The 23,003-nt window shown below is 34.0% G+C and overlaps 2 protein-coding genes across 3 annotated transcripts; one reads left to right on the forward strand and one right to left on the reverse strand.

Annotated features, from left to right (window-relative positions):
* The first annotated feature begins 388 nt into the window (after nucleotides 1-388).
* On the forward strand, nucleotides 389-12,422 carry LOC306888103 (proline-serine-threonine phosphatase-interacting protein 1-like). The gene is made up of 15 exons (XM_079446248.1): nucleotides 389-562; nucleotides 1,551-1,651; nucleotides 1,767-1,841; nucleotides 1,964-1,998; nucleotides 2,150-2,256; nucleotides 2,573-2,635; nucleotides 4,097-4,201; nucleotides 5,321-5,366; nucleotides 5,557-5,636; nucleotides 6,071-6,169; nucleotides 8,429-8,525; nucleotides 8,704-8,791; nucleotides 9,066-9,148; nucleotides 9,777-9,889; nucleotides 10,226-12,422. The coding sequence occupies exons 1-15, from the start codon at nucleotides 530-532 to the stop codon at nucleotides 10,355-10,357; spliced, it is 1,257 nt and encodes a 418-aa protein (XP_079302374.1). The 5' UTR covers nucleotides 389-529; the 3' UTR covers nucleotides 10,358-12,422.
* Nucleotides 12,266-21,993, reverse strand: LOC306888105 (tetraspanin-3). Of its 2 annotated transcripts, XR_013785718.1 has the most exons (8): nucleotides 21,816-21,975; nucleotides 19,820-20,011; nucleotides 19,498-19,572; nucleotides 18,125-18,226; nucleotides 17,890-18,042; nucleotides 17,717-17,800; nucleotides 13,497-13,744; nucleotides 12,751-13,115 (listed from the first exon to the last, which is right to left on the reverse strand). XR_013785718.1 is itself a non-coding variant. In XM_079446250.1 (7 exons), exons 1-7 carry the CDS (start codon nucleotides 21,879-21,881, stop codon nucleotides 13,652-13,654), a joined length of 765 nt encoding a protein of 254 aa, XP_079302376.1. In that variant the 5' UTR covers nucleotides 21,882-21,993; the 3' UTR covers nucleotides 12,266-13,651. The 2 variants fall into 2 exon arrangements, 1 of the variants encoding a protein (XP_079302376.1); XM_079446250.1 differs by having other exon boundaries at nucleotides 12,266-13,744; nucleotides 21,816-21,993.
* Between the last annotated feature and the right edge of the window lie 1,010 nt (nucleotides 21,994-23,003).

The raw sequence follows: 23,003 nt of genomic DNA on the forward strand, positions 1-23,003 counted from the left end.
TCCTTTAGTTTGAACTAAGCTGTATTAGATGCAGTTTTCTTTTGGCCCTCTCTATATACAATCCATAGCGATCACACACAGTTGCTGTGCTGTCACTTGGAGTCAAAAGATATTCAAATCAACAGGTCTGTGTCTTAATTTAACTGCTACCACCTCGCTATTTCTGCAGGTATAAAGAAACAATTCAAATGAACTCTGCTTAGATTTCGATGGCTTTTCTTGCTCAAAATCTCTTTGACACCTAAAGACTGACTATTTATATTTTCCAGAAGCCCACTGTTTTAGGTGTTCCATCCTATTTAGTATTCAAATGGCTGCTGAATGCATGCGTATTGTCTGTCGGCCACGCTCTCTGGTCAATGACATATAGGAGAGAGCTTCCTTATCTGAGTCAAACCTGAGCACCACGGGCGTACTGTGAACAGTGGTTTCCTGCGTATGGTATTGTCTGTTCTTTCTTTCATTTTTCTTAATTCCGTTTTTTTTTTCCTTCTGTGTGCTTGCAACATTTCTAAAAACAGCCTTTGAAATGACACCGTTACAATTCAAAGATTCTTTTTGGGTAAGTACACAAGTTGAGCTATTTTGACAGATTCAGTTAAACGTTGTTGTCTGTTAGGGCTGACATGCCTTAGGTTAACAATCCTGCATATGGTGACATCATATGACAGTGTAGATTATTAATGTGTCTTTAACTTCCAATAATTCACCAGCATCACAATACCCTTGGACCACTTATCAAATCTTAGTATTTTTGTGCACTGCCATTCTCGTTCATTTGTATCAGAAATTACGGTTTCTTGAGGGCATTGCAAACTAAGAAAGATTTTTTTTAAGATTCTGATGTAAGATTTTTAGGAATAGGATTTTTGCCATGGTCTTTTTAATAAAAAATAACTTCTCTACATTTGAGGGTTGAGTGTTTATATTTAGACATCCTCATATCGTGTCATGGAGATGATCTGTGGGCTTCCTGTTGAGCGTTTGACTATGTGCCCGCTCTACCTTCTTTTTAGCTTTGATCTTGTATTGTCAGAGCATCTATCTACAAAGCAGCTTCTGGGTTGATTTGCCTGTCAAACCATGCTAGTGCTGTTCAGTGTTGAAGGTGCATGTAAAATATATTCTATAGTTGTGTAAAAATAGTACTATTGCTTTCTTTCTGTTGCAAATGTAACATTGTTAAGATAAACGAAGGGAGCATTCCATGTTAATATTATTAATATAACATTAATATGTGTTAATATTCCACAGCATTCCATGTCAATAAGCACAGTAAATGATTAAACTGTTTAACCACCTCAGACAGTCTGGTATCACATTAATTTTGCGTAGATACCAACTTTTTCATATAAAGCCTCATTTTTATGACTACAGTGCTGCAGAAAGAAACTTCCCATGGATTCAGGATTAAAACTGAGACGGACAGTAGAAATACTACAAAGAGATATATATCGAAATGGAATCTCTTTTTTTCTTTTTTAACCTAACCATGTTATAATAAACAATCCCGTTACTGGAGAAATATAATCTAATCCTCATGTTTCCAGGGCCCAGAATTCACCAGTAACACCGGATATGAGACTCTTATCCAGAGGCTATGTGATGGGCGACGAGCTTGCAAAGATATGGAGGAGCTCTTAAGAATGAGGTAACAACTGAAAATTGCGTATTTATATTTATTTCTACAATACACACTGTTAAACATTGGTTAAAAAGTATTGAGCTGTATTGGATAAGATAACAATGCCGTTTTCTACTCATAGAGCGATGGCAGAGGAACGGTACGGCAAGGAATTGATTACTATTGCACGCAAGACAGGAGGGCAAAGTGAAATTGGGTAAGAAAATATTAATTAATATATTTATTTAAGTATAAATTGGTTTCTGGATTAAAATTTTAGGTTTATGAGCACAAGTCTATCAATTTTATCTTTTTTTTTTTATTGCTTTGGTATTGTAGCACTTTGAAGGCATCATTTGACCAGCTAAAAGCCCGTAAGTAACACTTAAATATATATTCGCCAAGTGACACATGGAATAAGAAATATATATGTAAAAAAAGTAAGGAATAAACAGTATCAGCTACATCCGCTAACTGAACCCATACCTTCAAGATCACTAATAAACATGCTGTTTTCTCATCTAGAAATGGAGAACATCGGAAATTTGCACATTCAGCTCTCTGGGATGTTACGAGAAGAGGCCAAACGAATGGAGCAGTTCAGAGAACGACAAAAGGAGCAGCGAAAAAAGGTTAAATGCCATGTGATGCTTTAATTAATCTGCATTTGCAGAACCGCAAACCACTTGCTCACAGTTTACTCCGTTTGAGATTGGGCGAATAAAAACGGAGTGCTGTACTTGTTCAAACCAAGATGTTTCTTTACACACTCTTAGAAAAAAGCTGGGGCAGCACAAAAGCTAAAAGGCACATCTTTGTAGCTTTTTTTACCCCTAAATGGTATATTAGTACCTTTTAGCTTTTGTACTGCCCCATTGACACTAGTGTACCATTGCTTTAATAAAAAAGGTGCAAGCATGAGACTTGAAAAATGTTTACTTTTTACAGTTTGAAGGGGTCATGGAAAAGGTTCAGAAGACCAAAGTGTCATTATATAAGAAAACCATGGAGGTAAGTCTAATTTACTTGAACATATTATTCAATTCAGTTTTGTAGGCTACTCTGTTCACCCTGTATTTGCCTAACTGAAAGCATAATATCAGGAAGAGGAAGGGTGAAAAGAGAGTGATTTAAATCATCAGTGCATACGCTAACCTCTGCGCAGCTAAGTGTGCAGGGCAGAGAGGGGGATGGGACTTTAAAATGTTGTAACTGTCATCTCAGGAAGTCTCACTTCTCTTCTAGAAGTATATTTCCTTCTCGTCCGCACACTTTTGTTGGCTCCCACTGACAGCCTCTGTTTCTCAATGTTAGGTTTTCTCTCTTCCTCATATATTCACAATTTCCTGATGACTGATGTATTGTCAAGAAAACATGTTTCTGTTTTTCTTGGTACATCGAAACAAATTCAGAAAGCAAAGGCACACATTAGGACTCCTGAGGCGAGTTGACATTAAAGGATGAAGTTAGTATTATCGTATAGCATTCTGTTTTGATAAACAAAAGAGTGAAAGGGAATCTGATCCATTCAGACCAGGAACTGTAAAGGTGTTTGTGTGACTTGAGGTAAGATGAAGGTTATGATTACTGAATGACAGGAGGTTAGTGCAAACCTCAGAAGGTATGCTTTATGATCTACCACCATTGTTTATAAGCACACTAGGGCAATGGGACTATCCCTGTAGTGAAATATATTTTAGAAAAAATTATGTAAATGTAAAAAAAACTATGGTGAAGTTAATTTTTTATATTATGTTTTAAACAGACTTAGGGTAGACAGCATATTTAATTTTTCACAAACAAAAATGAGGTTTAATTTTCACCACCCATGTTTTTTTAGAGTTTGTTTTTCGAAAGCAAAGTTGAACAAATTTTTAAATAAATAAAACCCCAGCAAAATGTATGTATAAATAAATTTGTATGTTTAATTCTGTCTTACTGACAAAGTCAACCGAATGCTGCAATCTTCTAATTAGCAGTACTGGAAAATGTATTTCATATCTGATCACATAAAAATGATTAAAAAAATGAAGAACTGTAGAAGGAGACCAGCTGGATGAATAACATACTGTAGTGAAGTTTTGTTTTCCATCAGCTTGCTGTATGTCTTGTTCTTCTGTTGCTTTGTAATGGATGGATGTATATTTACATTTAAATTAATGTATTCATTCATTTATTAATGCATTGATTTGGAGCAGGCTGATTGAATATGTGCGTTTTTGAGTGAGTGAAACCAGTTGGGTCAAAAATAAACAATTTTCAGGTATATTACGCAAGTCTAATCTCACTTTTTCTGTGATTTTCATGAGGTAAGAGAGTGTAGACTGAGGTTAGAATCAAGTGTAAAGATAAGGGGAAGTTTCCTGCATGTTAATTTAAATGCATTTAGTCATTTGTGGTAAACTTGGCCTTCATTCAAGTCTAGGTGAGCAGTGATAACCCTGTTCTAATAAATCTTCCTGCTTCTCTCAGTCTAAAAGGACGTATGAACAGAGGTGTAAAGAGGCTGATGAAGCTGAACTGGCTGCTGAGAAGCTCAACAGTACCTCCACTGTCACCCCCAAACAATCTGAAAAGGTAAATTGTGGGTTATTATGAGCAGAATTTGTGTGGTTGTCAAATATTACAACATATACTAGCGTTCAAGTTTGGGGTAAGCAAGTTTATTGATTGATTGGCTTGCAGAAATAAATACTTTTATTCAGCAAGGATGCATTAAATTGATCAAATGTGACCATAAAGGCAAAAGAAAAAAAATTTCCACAAAAATAATAAGCAGCAGAACTGTTTTTAAACTTTATAATAACAAGAAATCAGCATACAAGAATCATTTCTGAAGGATCATTTGACACTGAAGAGTAATGACTGCTGAAAATGTAGCTTTGCCATCACAGAAATAAACTGTAAATATAAGAAAGGAAAACAGTTACTTAAAATTTAAATAAAATTTTACTGTCTTTACTATATTTTTGATCAAATGAATGCAGCCTTGAAGAGACATCTTTCAAAAATATTTTAAAAATCATACTGACCCCAAACGTTTGAACAGTAGTATGATTCTACTTAAGTTATTAATTGTTTTACATTTGAAATAAATTTAGGTAAAAATGCTAGGGATATTGTTTGATGCCATTTCTTTTTTTGAATTAAACTGGGTTCATTCTTTGTTAACTCAACCAGACACGCTTGGCTAAAACTATTGATTTAAGTTTGAAGAAAGCCAAGATATGAAATATCATGGGTGAATATTTAAATCCACTGGTTTGTAGAGGGTGGTCAAAATGACAATTCTCACCTGAGATTCAGAGCCAAATTATGGGGAGTAGAAATGACGTTAGGCGTCAGCTCAGGAATTGAACCATATAGGGACATAAAAATGAAGATATCAAAAGAAAAGTTTGATGATAACCAAACTCTAAAAGGATATTAGATATCTCTAAGATTTCTTTTGCAGACATGCAGACTTTGGGAAAAAAAATTAAAGTTTTTTTTTTTTTTTTTTTTTTACTACTTTTACTCTTTTACTTAAAAAGTCCTTTTTTTCTGTATTTGAACTGTCACATTTAGCATGTAATGCAACAAAGATGGCTAAAGACAACTGATTTTACTAAGAGACCTACCAATCTCTGTGTAAAAATAAAATGATGATACTATCTGAATGACATGAAATCTATTTTATGCTCTATGCCATAACAGACACAAAACAAAGCAAAGCAGTGCAGGGACGCTGCAACAGATGCAGGTGAGAATAAAAATATGCTTTGTTTTCACACATAGCAGCATCTGGTTGCAGTGCAAAAATTAGCCATCAGTACATCCGAACCCCAAAAAAAAAATGCAAGTAATGTTTAACATGAACAATTCAAATAGTTCCAAAAATGATTTGAAATGCTGCAGGTGCTACAAGGCTGATGCTTGTTCCCGATTCACAGAGAAACAGCACATGTCAAACATAGAGCAGCTGGATAAGATTCATCAGGAATGGGAGACCACGCACGAGTGCACATGTGAGGTATAGAAAAAAACACTTGCCTATCTATTTGCTGGCCTTCGCAAATAGCTTTATCTCTCTGCTGAGGCTGTGAACCACATAGAAACACACTAAAAACGAACTTCCCTTTTTCTCTGTTTTACCCATATGTACCACAAACCACAGACACTAAACTCACCTCCAAAAGAGACTGTTTTTGGCTTATTATTTAAGTATATGAATAAAATCAATTCTGATCATTCTAATTGTCACTAACAGATTGACAAAGACTTGGTTAAATCACCATTTACTGCACTCAATACCTATGAGTTAGCTCAGCCTGTGCCATCCTACTGATGTCTGTCCACTGCATAAGCATTAATAATAATAAGTTGAATAATTCATGGGCTTCACATTACGAGCATGTAGATGTTTTTATAGCATGATGTTGAGCTGAATTCTGTGAATTTCTTCAGGTTTTCCAGCAGCAGGAAGATGATCGCATTAACATTTTGAGAAATGCTGTTTGGGTTCATTGTAACCACTTTTCCATGCAATGCGTCAAAGATGATGAGGTCAGTATTACTTTATGAAGCTTTTTATAAATCACATTGATGACAGTTACAGTGAATAACATTAAGATTACATACAGTGGAAAATATGTAGAACCGTTGTTTTTCATGCAGTGGTCAGTTTTTACATTTAGATTTTGCTTTTTTAACGTCTTTCTTTCAGAATAGTGGGAAAAAACATCCAACATTTATATTTAAGTGTTTATTTTGTTACCTGTAATCTATCAGCGTCTTTAGATTTCAATCTACAAAATACATTTATAAATTTATATATTTGTATATTTGCTGAAAATTAGTTTTTTTTTCATGCCATTCTAATGCCAGAAATGAGTAGCACTTACATATTATACGTTAAACTTTCCAGTTTTATATATTTTGCTATAAGATAACCCTGTTATCTTAACTAAAACTGAATTTAAAATTAAAATGAATACTATTAGAAAACATTTCCATTATTCAAAATAAAATAAACGTCAACTTAAAATAAAATATTAAATCCTTTTATTTCAGCTAGTTGCCGAGGCAACATTTCTTATTTTAATTTAGTGTAACTTAATGGAAAATAACTGAAAATAAACCTAAAATAAAATGACTAAAAACTATATAGACATATATAATAATGTAGGGCCGTGTGAAATCCGTTTTATTTTTTTCAAAATTCCGTTTTATTTTTTTCTAAATTCTGTTTTTTCAATTATTTTCCATTTAAATTTTTTCTGGACTCCTTTTTAATGGTCAAAAAAATTTTATTAATCAAAAAGCATATCTAATTAATTAAAATAATGAAACTTATACAATTTAACATTAACTTATTAAAAGTGTAACAAAAAAGTGTAACAAAAACACTTACATTAAAAGTGTAACAAAAATGACATGTTCAGGCCGTATGAAATGTTTTATTTGTTTCTCACCTTATGTTTTATTCTTACCAAATTCTACAAAACAATTTTTATTTATTCTTACAGTAGCCTTATGAAATGCCCCCCAGAACTTCTGTGTTGTGTATTTAAATTTTACTGGTTATCAGATGAAGGCATAAAACATTGATTTAATTTGTATTTTAATTAATGAAAATTAAACATTTAAATTTTTGGCAAATAAAGAGGATTTACTATTAAAATTAAAATATTTTGTGATTATTTATTAAAAAAAAATTTATTTTTTATTTTTTCAACAGTAGTAGTATTACATCCATTCTACTAAATAATAGTAATATAGCCTATTTCTGGCACAATGTCTTTAAGTTAAACTGAACTTTTATTTTGACGGGTTGCCGTGAATACCTTTAAAGTTCTGTGTGTATATGATATATGATATGACGCTAGTTTTACTCAAATGAAATGGTAAAATGCTTGTGAAATGACTCAAGAGCAGTTTTGGAGATATTGTTGATGTATTTATGTCCTCATTGAGACGGCAGACCGCGAGCGTCACGCGTGCTGTTCTGCTCCATTTATACAGAGACGCACAGAACATGCAGGATTCATATTTAAATCGACTTTTGCGGCTTAATATTTACAGATACTAGTCCATATCGCATATTCGATTTAAGTATAATGACCTACTTTTAATAAATGAATCCAAAAAACATAATATCAAATAAAAACTCAAAATACAAATAAACTATAATAGTACACTATAATATTTAACTATGATAGTATCAGTGATGCTTAAATTACACTGATCTGTATTGTTTAGATTTTTTTCATTTGTATTATAACTTTTCTAAAAATGCTGTTTAAATACGCAAATGATGCATTATTATAATGTACACCAATTTGCATAAATTTCCAGAACAGGTACAAACTTCTTGTTGACATGCTGTATTAGAGTTAAAGGTTTTTAATTAAATATTTGAATATTTTGAATAAATAAAATGCATTTTAGGAATAATTTGTACAAAACTCTAATACAGCATGTCAACAAGAAGTTTGTACCTGTTCTGGAAATTTATGCAAATTGGTGTACATTATAATAATGCATCATTTGCGTATTTAAACAGCATTTTTAGAAAAGTTATAATACAAATTAGTTGTTTTAATGTACTGTGATGATATCTGATTTTTTTTTCTTAATGACTTTAAAATGACAAAATAAGTGGGATGTATTGTTCTTTATATTAATTATATGAATGTAAGCAAACTTGTGTCATTGCTCCTGTGAGCTTCGCTTGAAGCATTTTCACTTGTGGTCTCTAACTATGAAAGGAAACGGGGAATTTGTGCTCTGCATATTATCAAATTACTGATCATTTTTATGCAGTGTTATGAGGAGGTGAGGAAAGTGCTAGAAATGTGTGAGATCACAGAAGACATCAACAGTTTCATAAAGACCAAAAGCACTGGAACCACTCGTGCAGGTCAGTGCATTTCTATATTGTTTCCATTGGGTTTTTATATTAAACTTTATTTGTCAATAATCACAAATCAGCATCATGACGTGGGCTAGTTCAATAACCATATCGCGTGGTGATGATATTGTTTGAGAAAAGTGCTGTTGTGTCTTTGCTTAATTAAATTGTCTGTCTGTGTCTCTAGCGCCTATTGTGTTTGAAAACTATTATGATAGAGAACCAACAACGGACAGCAATGGCATCGCACGCTTTGGAGGAGGCGTGATGAAGAGGTGTGTTTTCCACTGCTGGGTCTGTATGTTCATGTATATTTGCCATGCTGACAAGACAGAAAACAATGGAAAATGTAAGCGATACTGCTGCTTAGCATCTGCTGGTTAACATGCTTTCTATCAGAAATACTGCTTCATTGGTCTTAAGGGTGTTAGCAGATATATCACACAAATAGACATGCAGGCCGAGCTGTGATATTGAAATTGTGAATTTCTAACTTCATATTAAATGTGTAAAATGTCTTTTAATGTGCTTTTTTTTTCTTTTTGAAAGGTTTTCAAATCTCTTGCAAGGCAACTGTGCTGTTGGCTCTAGGACTAATAATGAATGTGTTCAGCCATCAGCACCTCCATCAGGTACATATTACAATAACATAAGGACAATTTTTGGCTACATCTTTCTTTGCCACCACCAGAGGGCACGTCAGCTCACTGTTTAACTTCATTAAATGGTATTTGGGTAGGTTTTTTTTTTTCAATATCTCCAAATATCTTCCCTAGTGTAACCACTTAAAAAACAATGTATTTGAGTGCTAGTGTTATTTTAGCATTATTTATATACTGTTATGGTATTTATTAATATTATGAATTAGCTTTTTGTTTTCTGTCATTTTTGCTTTAGTAGTGTGTTTACATTACAACTCTTTACAATGAGCTCCCTTTAGATAATGTTAAAATTAACAAAGCAATTCATTTGTTACCGTATTTATTAATCTTAATAAAAATACTGTTTATTGTTCGTTAATGTCAGCTCAGGTCCAGTATTAACAGATACAACTTTTGTTTTTAAATAATGAATTGGAAAAAATTAAGATTAATAAATGCTTGAGAATTACTTTTTGTAAAGTCATTTTTTTACATTAACTTATTTTATTTCAGTTAATTTCCTGGGCAACGTTTCTCATTTTTATTTACACTTTTTAAAGTTTAGTTTAATATATATTATACAGTATATATAATATCATTGATCTATTTTTTTTTCCAGCTGACATCTCAGATGGAGTGTATGCCTCCATTCCTGGATTTCCACGAGCAATTTCAGACAGTGTTGGCTCTCAAAGCGGCACATACCAGGCTCAGTATGACTATGTGGCTCAGGTACAATAGATTAAACTGATTAAATGAAAGAAAAAAAAAGATGGAAATGATTATAATGACTTTACAGGAGAATACTAAGTATATGCCTTCACTATAGATAACCTTAAAGATGCACATTCAGAATAGGCCAAATTTAGTTATCCCTTTAGAACTTTATATTTTCAAGAAAATTTGCCACTGAAGTGTAAGTCGGTATTAACATGTCCATGTTTATTCAAAAATGTCAATCTGGTTTTTACCGTAGCTCTTGACTAAGTGCAGAAAACTGTTTATATCCTTCTTTGGATGTTGCAGAAATGTTTAATGCACTCTGATGAGAGACTGTTGTATGTGCAGGGCGCTGATGAGCTCTCCATCTCTGAGGGGGAAGTGCTGCTCGTGGTGGAACAAGGAGGAGACGGCTGGTGGATGGTGGAGAGGGACGGCCAGACTGGGCTGGTGCCAGGCTCATACTTGGCCAAGATATGAACCAAGAGTCTAGCGCGCTTCCATCCTTAAACGCCCTCTAATAACAGAGTTATTAAGGGCTCTCCCTCTTAATGTGTCTCAGAGGAGGATTTCTGTTTGCTAAATGCGTTTAAGCAGTAGCACATCCATACTGAAAATCTGTATGGAACATAGAAACGAGTTAATATGTATATTAAAAACTGCTAATTATACGTGACTATCGTTATTGTCTAGATAGAGATTCATATTTATTATAAAAATTATTTATTGTGAATGAAAAACATATTGTATAACAATGAGTAGCCACTACGGACTTGTTGATTTAGTTCATGCGAAGACGATAACAATGCACAGATTTTGGTGTACATATTTAAACAGAATTCAAAATTTCAGCTCTGTTTAATTTTTGGAAAGTTAATCAATGAGACAAAAGTGAGGTCATCTACAATTTTAAATATATCTATATTAGAGCTCTAGATTCAGCATTTTGCATTTATCACTTGGACTGCATAAAATAAAAGCTTTGTAATGATCATTGCATCATGTTGCCGTTGACTGAATGCAAGGGTGTATTGAATCGAACTCGAGTTCGTTTCCCCCCTTGGTGCGGATATTTTGGGCAGATGTGAATACAGCAGTCGCATTCGGTTGTGCACCAAATAGTCTTTTTTGCTCACCAAAGTTGCATTTATTTGATCAAAGTTACAGTAAAAAGAAACTGTAATATTGTGAAATTATTACAATTTAAAATAACTTAAGTATGCTAGTTGTTATAAAATAAAACTATTAGAAAAATGTTCTATTCTAAAACATTTTAAAATGTATTTTATGTATTTCAGAGTTTACATCTTGCAATAGTTTTTTTTTTTGTAATTGTTTTTTTTTGTTTTTTTGCAATTGCTGATTCGCAGTTTAAAGTTTTTATAAACCTAGCAAGCACTGTGAGATATAAACTCAGAATTGAGATTTAAAAGAATAGCTCACCCAAAAAAAATCATTTACATTGACCCTCATGTCGGTCCAAACCTGTACAAGTTTCTTTTTTGTTGAACACAAAAAAAACAAAAAGTAAAATAAAAGATATGTTGAAGAATCAAACTGTTGTTGGTCCCCACTGACTTCCATAGTAGGGAAAGAAATACTATGGAAGTCAACGGGGACCATCAACTGTTTGATTACCAGCATTCTTCAAAATATCTTTTTATGTTCAACATAAGAAACTTATACAGAAAAGAGGGTGAGTAAATGATGACAATTTTCATTTTTGGGTGAGCTATGCCTTTAATATGCAATTGCGAGTTGGTAGTATGGTAATCATAGCACTTTCTTTACAAGCATTTTTTTTCAGTTTGTAAATCAGTCGGTAAACAAACACCCTGCTAATTCTTTATCAAGTATCTGGTTAAAAGGTTTCACATTGCTCTTTTGCACAGATCGTGTTTCAGCACGGTCAGGTCCTGCTCAGTTACAGTAAGCATAACGATGGAGGGGAAACCCACAGGACAGGCTCATTAATTGTATTTCAGCTTTCTACTATTAATAACCTGCCATTAGAGCTTGCTGGCATTGTGCTGTTATTAATGGATCCAAGAACACCGCGCTCTAACTTCCCCCTCTAGATAATGTGTGATATGTTACCAAGCATGACCAACACAGCAAGCAGATGGGACACATCCCCCTCCCTGGGAAAGGACTGAACTTTGACCCTGTTCTATGCTATCAAGTGTTTAGGCCGCCAGACTGAAGAAAGACCCCAGACAAGGCATCTTTGAGTGCCTTGTGCACTATGGAATTGCTCATTTAGTCATGAATGATGTAGTTGTGCTCCAAGATGTTACATTACCAGGTGTGCTGTGATAAATGGCCATTTTAGTGTATAAAGTCTAAGCTGACTTTTTTTAAAAGGTGTTTTTTGTTCGTTTTTTTTTTTAAAGAAATTAATACTTTTATTTTGCATGGATGCATTCAACTAATCGAAAGTGACAGTAAAGACTTAAATGTTTTTTGAACTTTGTTCATAGTTCTATTAAAAAAAATGTATCTTGATTTCCCCAAAAATAAAGCAGCTCAACGGTTTTCAACCTTGGTAGATAGTGTCTTGGACTGGACTAATGACTGCTAAATGGTTTATTATCAATACAATAATAAATTATAAATAAAACATTAAAATAGGAAACGGTTACTTTAAATTGCATTTAAAAATGGTTTGTTTTGTTTTTTTACATATTACAAGTTTTTTTTTTTTAAATACATGCAGCTTTATTTTAAAACCTTTTTCTTAAAAAAAAAAAAAAAAAACCTCTTACCGGATCAAAATCTTGCTTTCAAATACCTGCATAATAATTTTTAATTTTGCAGCCATGCAGCATTCAAACCAAAAACTTATTCACATCAAAGAAATGAAACAACAGGTGTGAACTTATGAAACATTTATTTTAAGATCGAAATTACAAGCTTATTTCACCTTTTTTCTCCCTATATACATTCCTTTAAAATAATACACCGTTGACCCTATTTGACATGTTATCCAAACTAACTTTAAACTATATATTACTAGACTAGTAATGGTCACACTGTAAGCAATGGAAAAAGGAGGAAAAGAAGATAAGAGTTCAGTAAATGGTAGGTAGTGCATCTAGAGCATCCCCCAAACCTCTTTACACTTTACATGTGAACCCCATTTTGAACATGTAGCTGTACGATTGTACCCACAATGCCAAGCAATCTTGTGTGGTCAACCCAGACCAGTCTCACACTGCCACTGTCCCAGAGCAGCGGACTGGTGATGGGTGACATCTGAGACAGCGGTACTTCTCAGCATCAAAGCATTTCCCCATCCCAACCATTTACCTTCTTGGTATTTGTAATATATAACTAAACCGTACACATAGTGCAAACTGACAAATGAGGGAAGCATACATTCCACATAGTATTCAATACAATATCTGCATCTTCCACTCCATATAATAGAGACAAGGAAGAGAAAATGTTAACTTTTATTGTGTTAAAGTCTTCTCAACGGGATTAAAAACTGTCTGTCTGCCATTTTGCAGTCTGGCTCGACGCCTTTGAGAGAAAAACAAAGGTTTAAATTAAAACGCAGTCATTTTCAGTGATGTGTACTGTATAAATAAATAGTATGCTTTGTTTCACCCATCACCAGTGCAATGTGTGAACAAACCCTGTGTAAGGTGTGTAGAAAGAGAGATAAATTAGGGCATATCCAGTGTGCCACCTCACACCGACAGAACCCTGAGCCCAGTGTGTGTGTTTTTGTGTGTGCATGAAAAGAGAGAGTCTGTCTGCTAGGTTTTTTCATGCATACGTCCCTCCGGTGATGAGAAGCTCGTAGGCAGGGTCTCGGCTTCTGCGACACAGCACCACACAAGCGCACAGCATTCCCAGCATCTGGAGGAAAAATAAAGTTTGACTTCTACACTGGTACATGGTAAGAGAATACATCCTACAATTCTGGTTGATAATGATAAATTGCTGATAAATTGCGTTAACCGATTATTAACCATTATACTACGGGGCCGTTGAATGCTTGAATCTGATTGGCTGACGAACGTTCTGAGGTGTGCAATTATTTTCAGGGAAACGCACGGCGAACGTAGTTCCAGGCAGCTTTCTTGACCGCATTACAGTTCCATATCACTTCGCATCGTTGTCAGCGCTGCCCTGACGATTTTATCAGTTAGCCTAGTGTAGCAACTTAAAGGCTACACATGACATTTCTCACTAGCGAGGTAATAACAGCGCTGCATCTTAAAGCAGACTTACAGTTTAGAGACGGTGCTTCAGAACACTGTTGAGGGACACACAGAGGTAGCCTAATTCATACAAGCTCTCTCTCTCTCTCTCTCTGTTTCTCTTTCTCTGTGTCTCTGTCTCTCTCGCTCTCTTTCTAATAACTTCATTATTAACTGCATTAGTCTGCTATCAACGGCTCAAGCTTCCATTGCCAGCTTTAAAATGACGTTTTGGAACTAGCAAAAGAGTCGTTGGATGAGATGCGGAAGAAATAATCCTACTCACAATAGCGATTTAAGTAGAAAAACCGGACGAATCCCTTGAAATATATAATCTGATCGATGTCTTGAGGTGTGGCAACCGTAGTATAAGCGGAATAATTGACTCCGGACCGTTGAATTATTAGAAAAATAATGCACACCCGAGGTGTAACGGCCACTCCGCTTCGCGTCGTGGCCGCATCACCACCTCGGGTGTGCATTATTTTTCTAATAATTCAACGGCCCGTCGTCAATTATTCCTTACTTAACCGACAAGATTATTTTAAATTAGAACTGAATTAAATTAGAATAAGTGTCTGTGACCCGTTAAAAACACTAACATTTGTTTTCCGGGGATTAATTTTACATGTGCAAAAAGCAGCAAACAACAGAACATGAGGATTCACATCACAACAAATAAATAGGCCTATACAAGAAATATATTTTCACTTATTTTAAGAAAACGAAAGAAAAACTGTGCAACAAGTAGCCTATGCAGAGTTACGGTTCATTTTTGTGCTGCGCGAAAGGAAACCAAACTGCAGAAAGCAGCATCCTATTTTTTTAGGCTTATTTTACAAAAGCACAAAGATTTGTTTTTGTGCATGTAGACAAATAAAAGCAAACCTTTTACAATTCCGATTTATGAATAAAAAGGAGTAATTTCCACTGTTAGAAGGTAAAAAAAGCATTCTACCTTAATGCAGCCTGTTCATTATCATAACAAAAAACAATCAGTCAAACATATGGGGAAAAAAAAAACACTGCTAAGTTTAAATATGTAGTAAAATCTGTGCTGTTAAGCGTTATCACTGTACCGTCGTGAAGTTATGCAAAACATTTTGTTTTACGTGGATATTGGAACGCATAGGCCTACATAAAAGGTGAATAATATTTTGGCATTCAAATACATTGCGAATACAAACATTTGATTTTGTCGAACGAGAGACCCAACATTGGTTTCAGGAATTAGTTTTGGTTTGTCGTTTATATAGCTATGGCTTCTTACATTTTTAATTCTTGTTCTTTTTTAAATAGCATACTGTTAATTGAAAGGATTTGTTGTGGAGTGAGGGGAACTAAAATAGCCTAGCTATGTTTACAGTGTTTATTATAATGTTTGTAATTCGCGTCGGCCTATTTCTGAATGAAATAATAATATGCGACTTTTTGTTTTTCTCTAAAAAACATTTTTTTTATACACGTAGCTTATTTTAACCATGCAGCAAACCTTTTAAACTATTTTGATAAATTACTGGAAAAATATATAAATAAATGACTTTAAACTATTTAACTGATTGTATTAATAGGTCAAAATTCTTATCGGTCGGTCAACCAGTTAAAATGAACATCCCTATTTCACAACATTACAATAAATAGTATGAAGAATTGAGATTTGCTAAAGATTATCTTGAATAGTGTAGCTGTATTATTAGAGTAAGATGGTTGGAAAAGTTACATAAACACACTACCTTTCAAAAGTTAAAAAAAAAATGCTTTTAATGAGCAAGAATGCATAGAATTGAAAGTATGGATGTTTATACAAAAAAAAAAAAATCCTATTTCAAATAAATGCAAGTTTTTTTTATTATTTTTTTTACTTTCTATTAAATCAAAGAATCCTGAAAAAAACTGTTTCCACAAAAATATTAAGCATCACAACAGTCTTCAACATTGATAATAATAAGGAATGTTTTTTGAGCATGAAATCAGCAAACTGGAAGGATTTCTGAAGGATCATGTGATACTGAAGACTGGAGTAATGGTTCCTTAAAATTCAGATTTGCCATCACAGGAATAAATTACATTTTAAAATGTATTATAAAGCTGAAAACATCTATATCAAATATTATTAAATAATGATTTAACAATATCACTGTTTTATTGTATATTTAAACAAATAAATGCAGCCTTGGTGAGCATAAAAGTATAAAAAAAAAAAAAATCTATTTCAATATGTTCAACAGATGATTAAAAGTGGACTGTGGCAGGAAATGCACGTTACCGGCATATACAACAGCCGTTATTTCAAATTGCCTACAAAAGAGTGAGGTGAACTTCTTCACACTGGCACCGACAAATGAATCCGTAAATTCAGACAATGAAAAAAAAAATTAAAAGGAAAGACATCTGGTGTAATTCATGCAAGTTTGCCAAGAACAACCTAACCTACTTCCCCGGTTCTTGCTTGTTAATTCATGCAGACTGAGTCAGTAACCATGTGTAAGTCACGGGTATGTGTTGGGCTTGCCAAGACGCAGTCTTATTTGCCTTTATGCCCCAGAGGGTATTTGGAACAATATGAATGTCAAAGTCTGTGATTCAGCAGCTACAGGGCAACAAAAGCACATACTGACGCTGCCCTGAGTGCTGCAGTCCAGACAAAAGAGACATGCTGAAGCTGCTGTACAAGCTCTGCGCTGTTGATTCATAGTCTAAACCAGGGGTTCCCAAACTTTCTTGTCAGCCGAACCCCAGCCAAAGTCAAATATTTATTTGATGTACCCCCTGAGAAGTTAAGTTAATATTTCAATAATTTAACAACACATTCACATATTCATGGTTCTCTGATGCTGGTTAAAATGCTTCCATGACACGCAAGTAAACAAATATTTAATCTCTTTTTTTTTTTTAATGAAACGTTTTAGAAACCAAATCTAATTAGATACTAATAACAACAACTAAAAAATATATATTATTATTATTATTATTTCAACTGCAATTACAAAAATGAATACATAGAATATTACCGTTTTAAATTACTATTATAATGTAAAAGAATATTTGATCATTTGAATAATTTTATTTTACAGTACAAGCTACAATACTAATATTTATATCTTAAACTCTTCACCTTTAAACATTCAATCCCTCAAGCTTTTATTTAGGTGGAATATTGATGAAATGCTTTAAACTTCTGTCCACAAAAATATTGTAAATTATGCAAATGTGTAAATAAATATGGCACACATTACATTCCCAAATACATGTTAAATAGTGCACAGCATGCCAAGATTAAGTCAGCTGAGTTTACTGTAAACCGAGAAGCACTGAGACACTGAATACACTGGATCGTGAGGTGCTCTCGTGAACAGTGCCACGCTTCACTCTGAAACAGTGCAGCAGAGCAGACTATACAGTTATTTCACTAAATCGCAGCCTTTGCTTTCATAAAAGCACTACGCTATATCACAATTATCACACAGCACCAGCAATCATCTTTCCATCAACTCACAAACCCCCTTAGGGAAACCTTGATTTATGCATTTTCATGACTTATAACACTGAAACTGCACTACATGAATTTAAAAAAGAAGAAATTCAGGGGCACTCTAACACTAGAAGTTAAAAAATCTGAAGAGCATACCTGAATTGCAGCAAACGTCAGAGCAGCCCAGATGACGTACATCATAATCTCTTTCAGTTTCTTCACAACCAGGGCTTCACATCCCTAAGATGATTCAACAGATACATTAACATCACATGCAGGCTTCCTTTGCTTCATCGGCTCCAAGTGCACATTTCTCAAACGTCTCTCACCTCAGGGTAGAGGTCTCTGGGACGGGAGAGGGAGCCAGTGCAGTTGTTCACGTTGGGTTTGCAGCAGCTCAGTGGCACGCTGTTGTTCCTAGCCTCCTTAAACCAGCGCGTGTTCTTCCAGTCTGAGTAGTTGGTGATACCACAGCAATGGAGCTTCAAAGACATTATGGTGATTTTATTATTAGGGTTGGGCTATAACAATATAATAACATTCTGTACATCTCAATAGTCTTACCTGTCTCTGCACATAGTCAATAGCGCGGCTGGGAGCATCAGTGTTGGTGCCGTTGTATTCATCATACACTTTCTGGATGGAATGATTGACCTCGTCTTCCACCTACAAACACATCCACCAGTGACACAAATTAGCATTCCATTAAGGGTCAATATCTGCCCCCGTAAATTGATAAAGGGCTTTTTTTCCATTTATAAGGACAATTTCTTTAAAACCTTATCAAATGTATAAATTATCTTTTAAGTCAGATTCTTATATTTAAACAAGGAATTAAAATGCAATAATAAAACACTACAAAATGCTTTAATAATATTGTTTTTTTAAATAAAATTGAATATATAAGTGTAAAATGCTAAAAATTAAATGATACTTTAAAAATGAAACTAAAATTAACAGTAGGTGTTGGCAAGTCAGGAGTGAAAAAGGTGACAAACTAAAAAAAAAAAAAAGTGTCAAAAGTCAATCTTGTTTTCGGTTTGAAATAAGATTATTTTGTTTACCCCATTTGCGGATTATTTTTCTTGTTTTAAGGAAAAACACTTAATTTTGACTTTTTTCTGAAAACAAGACCATTTTTACTTGTCTAGACAATGCTTCTTGATTTAAGAAATTTTTGATATATCTGGACTAGAAACAAGACAAAAACTCTAAATAGGAAAGCATTTTTTGCAGTGCACCATTCAAGGATAAACACCTTTTTATGATTAAAAGACGTTTGAGCGACAACTACGGTCTACAATCAACAAGGATTGTTGTTAAGATGTTCCATGAACTTAGTCAGGGGAAATAAACCACTGTAAATCTTCATTTCAGCTCTCGAATCTTTGAAGCAGCTGACAGGCTAAACGCGAGGTGTTTCTCCGTCTTGAAACAGGTTTTTACAGGCTGACACTAGCTATGGCTTAGCGCTACTTGGCCTGACTTGAGCTGAGTGATACTAATATTACTGTACATTGAACGGTATGCTTTACTTGTAGGTCGAACAGTTCTCAAATCGACTTCATGTCAGAGTAATAGCTTACTGATATGTGAGACAAATGTTAAGGTCGAGACTGAGGAGCACTTTTGAAAAGGGTAGCGAACTGATGTAGTGATAACGAAACTTACAGTCTTCATAGCTATCAGAACAGCAGCCTCACGCAAAAGAAACAAACAAAAAAACAGCATTTTGTTTATGTAGGAGGAGACACATTTTTGTAGTCTATACAGCACTGTTATAAAACAGCAGAGAACAATACAAGGCAGGTATTACATTGTTCACCTTTGCACACAACTGAAAGGGCTCAAAGTGAGAAGACCTTTCATATAAAACAATAGAGATGCAGGCACTACTATTTCTATAAATATTGACTTCCTTTCAATGCATTACTCACCTTTGCTCTGTAAATATAGCCAAGAACCACCACAACCACCTCAGTCACAAACACCAGCATAAGAATGATGACAAACTGCAAAAGAGGGATGCAAGGAAATATGGGTTCCATTTCAACTTGTTTATTATCAATGTTGAAAACAGCTGTGCTGCTTAACATTCTTGTGGAAACCACACACATTTTTTTTCCATTTGAAATCTTTTGTAACATTTTAAATGTCTTTACTGTCACTTTGATTAATTTAATGCATCTTTGGTGGATAAAAGTATTAGTTTAAGGAAAACAATATAAGGCAGTGTTGGAAACTTAACAGTTCACTAACCGTGGCAAGACCACAGCGGCTCTCTCGAATAGTGGCGCAGCATCCAATGAGTCCAATAATGAACAACAGCGCTCCGACTGCGATAATGACAACGGCTGGGATCAGGGTGTACACATCCTCAAAGAAATGGTCATAGTCATCATACGTGATGAACACGTAGGCTCCAACATAGCAGAGAATGCCAGCAGCGGCCTATAAGGAGATTGCAGAGAGGGTTAGTTATATGAAAGCAGATATGATGTGATTTTATGACAAGAGTTAGATGTGATCATAAATCGGTTACTGGATTGATATAATGCAGTCATCTTCACAGAACGACAATCAAATTAGAAATTTTGGATAAAGGCAATTGAGGATAAGTATTTGGAATCAAACACAACTTCATGTCACTTTGACTTTTAAATGTAAGAATAACTAAGGATATGGAATGCAGACCAACGAGAAAACCATCAGCCAAAATTAAAGGTCAACACACAGAAATGTGGATAATTATCATCTTATAAGCAAACAAGACAGGAATAAAGTGCTCTGTAAAGTGCACCATTTTGGGAAAAAATAGTTTTTAAAAAGGTTTTAGTCTTCCCCACTTACAACTGCACCATAAAACCCCCTTTGAATCAGTTTAGCACAGCTCTCAGGCTCTGACGTGATGAACATAGATTTAATAAAGCAGCCTGATCCCTAAAAAAAGAACAGGATGGTGTCACACTACCTTTATCTGTCAGGTGGAGACTTTAAACTTCATTCAGTCCCAGATTAACCAAACAAACGCAGACAAAGAAAATCCATCTGATAGGTGGAGTAGTGTTTCTACAGATCCAGCAGCTCAGTTTAGGTCTTAAATGTGAAACTTTGCCACCAATGCCCCAGATTTTCAGTCGAACCCAATGTGCAAACCCCATTTTGTTTTTAACATTGGCTGTGGAAATGTTGCATATTTAAATTTAAATGTTTGAAATTTGAAAACAAGGGATAAATATATATATATATATATATATATATATATATATATATATATATATATATATATATATATATATATTTAAATAACAGTATATTGCTACTAAAATCCTTTTTTTTTTTTACTCTTGTAGATCCTCAAAGTACATTTTAAATTATATATTAAATATTTTATTTTATATTGTACAATATATCATTGTGATGTCTAAATTCACCTAAATACCTTAACTAAGCATTGGCTATATTGACTTTTATAGATATTTATTTTTAACACAACACCTATAACATCAAAACAATTCTATTTAATTGATTTTAGCTAGGATTTTATTAAATCAAATTTTAATTACATAAGATCCACTTAATAAAATGAAAATACATTAATATTCTTATTTGTCTGGATACTACACAGTCTTTACCAAACCTTTATTATTATTATTATAACAACCACTATTATAAACTAGAATGTACTGTATTAAAACAATATTACAGGGCTAATAAAAGGAGAAAATCTCAAACATTTGTACAATGTTTGCGAAGTCATTCTGAACTGTTTGTTGTTTCGTGTAATGATGGAATCGTTTGAGAAAACTGCTGTTAGCCTTTATTATCCTTATCCTTCAGGACTGCTTCCAAAAGGAATTGCTTAAGGAGGAATAGTTTAACATGTCAAACAATAACGATACAACTTAACCTGCTCTGGGGCTAAAGGAAACAATGAGGGTGACTTCCCAGATCACTCACGCATATTCAAGGCTGAAGGACATATAAATAACACTGATCACTGTAAAGCCTTAATAAACATTGACAGTGTAAGATTAATGTAGAATTATTAAGATATATGTAAACAAACACTGCCATACAGAGCAACGAGCCGTTTTTAAATAAATAGCAAAATATGAATGTATTTAGCAGGTTTTATAACCGTATTAGTAATTTAAAGGAGTTTGTGTAATAATGCAGCTGCTCGACACCTGACTGTGTCCATCTGACAACACTGACGCACTCCCAAATTCTGCCCCAAACACCTCTAACTTACCCAAAATATCAGGTTCAGGAACACCAGAACGGTTTTAGACGACGTAATTCCACACTGACCCATCATTAAACGATGGAAAACGGCCGTTAAAGTCGCAAATATTACAAACTGGCTGCGGATTATTATAAAATGGCTGTCTGTTTCCTGGCTGCCATGCCACTGCTGAGTCTGATCCGGGAACAGCGCCACACAGCGGCCAGCTGGCGAACTCTCCAACAGCGAAAAGACTAGATTCTGATACAATTATGATGTTTATGTAGGAAATAACAGATTTGATGACGCCATGTTTTTAATAGACTTTTATTAGTAGCGCTGGCTTTAACCAAGCATTAAGCATTAGGCGACACCACTCACATTTTCTTCATAAAATACTAACTATTCTTTATTTTTTGTAACTGCACAGAATGACATCTTTTCTTGCTATTCAAAACATCGACTTAGCCTGTTTAATACAGAAAGTAAAGGGTTACATGCAAGACAGTTACACAATGTGATCTCTTTACTGACACTTGCTGTTAGATCATTGAATTGCATAATCACAATCAATCAGATCAATCAATGGTAAGCCTATGCATACACCCAACACATGGCTGAAGCTCATTAAAGACTGCAGGCAGGCTAATTATTCCATTAAATAAACACAAATGTTTAAATATTAAAATTTAGTCTTGAAAAACAACACCGAGAATATAAACAACACAGAGATTCAAATAAGGTTTGAAATGAGAAGTAACTGCATTGTGATCTATTTTGAGTTCACACACACATGCAAATCTGCTTTCCTTAAAAAAAAACTTCCTCTTGTGAAAATTTGCTTTTGAGCTTGCCATGCTTTGTTGGTGTCTTTCTACTATGTAAGAGGAACAAAAAATAATTAGAAATATCTTAATTTACATATTTTCTTTTCATAGTTTAAGAATATGTATATCTATCTATCTATCTATCTATCTATCTATCTATCTATCTATCTCAATTTACTATGTATGCAATGATTTTGTCTCATATTCATTTAATATTTTTCAACCTGCAAAAAATTAAGAAATTGCTAGTAAATTTCACAAATAATTACAAAGAAACAGCAAGTAACACATTGAATTAAACACATTTCTTTAAGAAGAAAGACTGAAATGATATTTTCTTGTAAAACATGCTTCAATAAACGTTGAAAAATCACTTCTACAGTGAAAA

The sequence above is a fragment of the Barbus barbus genome (genome assembly GCF_936440315.1).
Source record: "Barbus barbus genome assembly, chromosome: 22".
Lineage (NCBI taxonomy): Eukaryota > Metazoa > Chordata > Actinopteri > Cypriniformes > Cyprinidae > Barbus > Barbus barbus.

Excerpts from the sequence above, each read along its gene's own strand:
- LOC306888103 (XM_079446248.1), top strand. The coding sequence starts at position 530 with ATGACACCGTTACAATTCAAAGATTCTTTTTGG. Across the intron at positions 563-1,550 it reads AATTCAAAGATTCTTTTTGG|GGCCCAGAATTCACCAGTAA; the intron begins GTAAGTACACAA and ends TCATGTTTCCAG. Across the intron at positions 1,999-2,149 it reads ATTTGACCAGCTAAAAGCCC|AAATGGAGAACATCGGAAAT; the intron begins GTAAGTAACACT and ends TTTCTCATCTAG.
- LOC306888105 (XM_079446250.1), bottom strand. The coding sequence starts at position 21,881 with ATGATGGGTCAGTGTGGAATTACGTCGTCTAAAACCGTTCTGGTGTTC. Across the intron at positions 20,012-21,815 it reads TCCTGAACCTGATATTTTGG|GCCGCTGCTGGCATTCTCTG; the intron begins GTAAGTTAGAGG and ends ATCTCCTTATAG. Across the intron at positions 19,573-19,819 it reads GCCGCTGTGGTCTTGCCACG|TTTGTCATCATTCTTATGCT; the intron begins GTTAGTGAACTG and ends CCTCTTTTGCAG.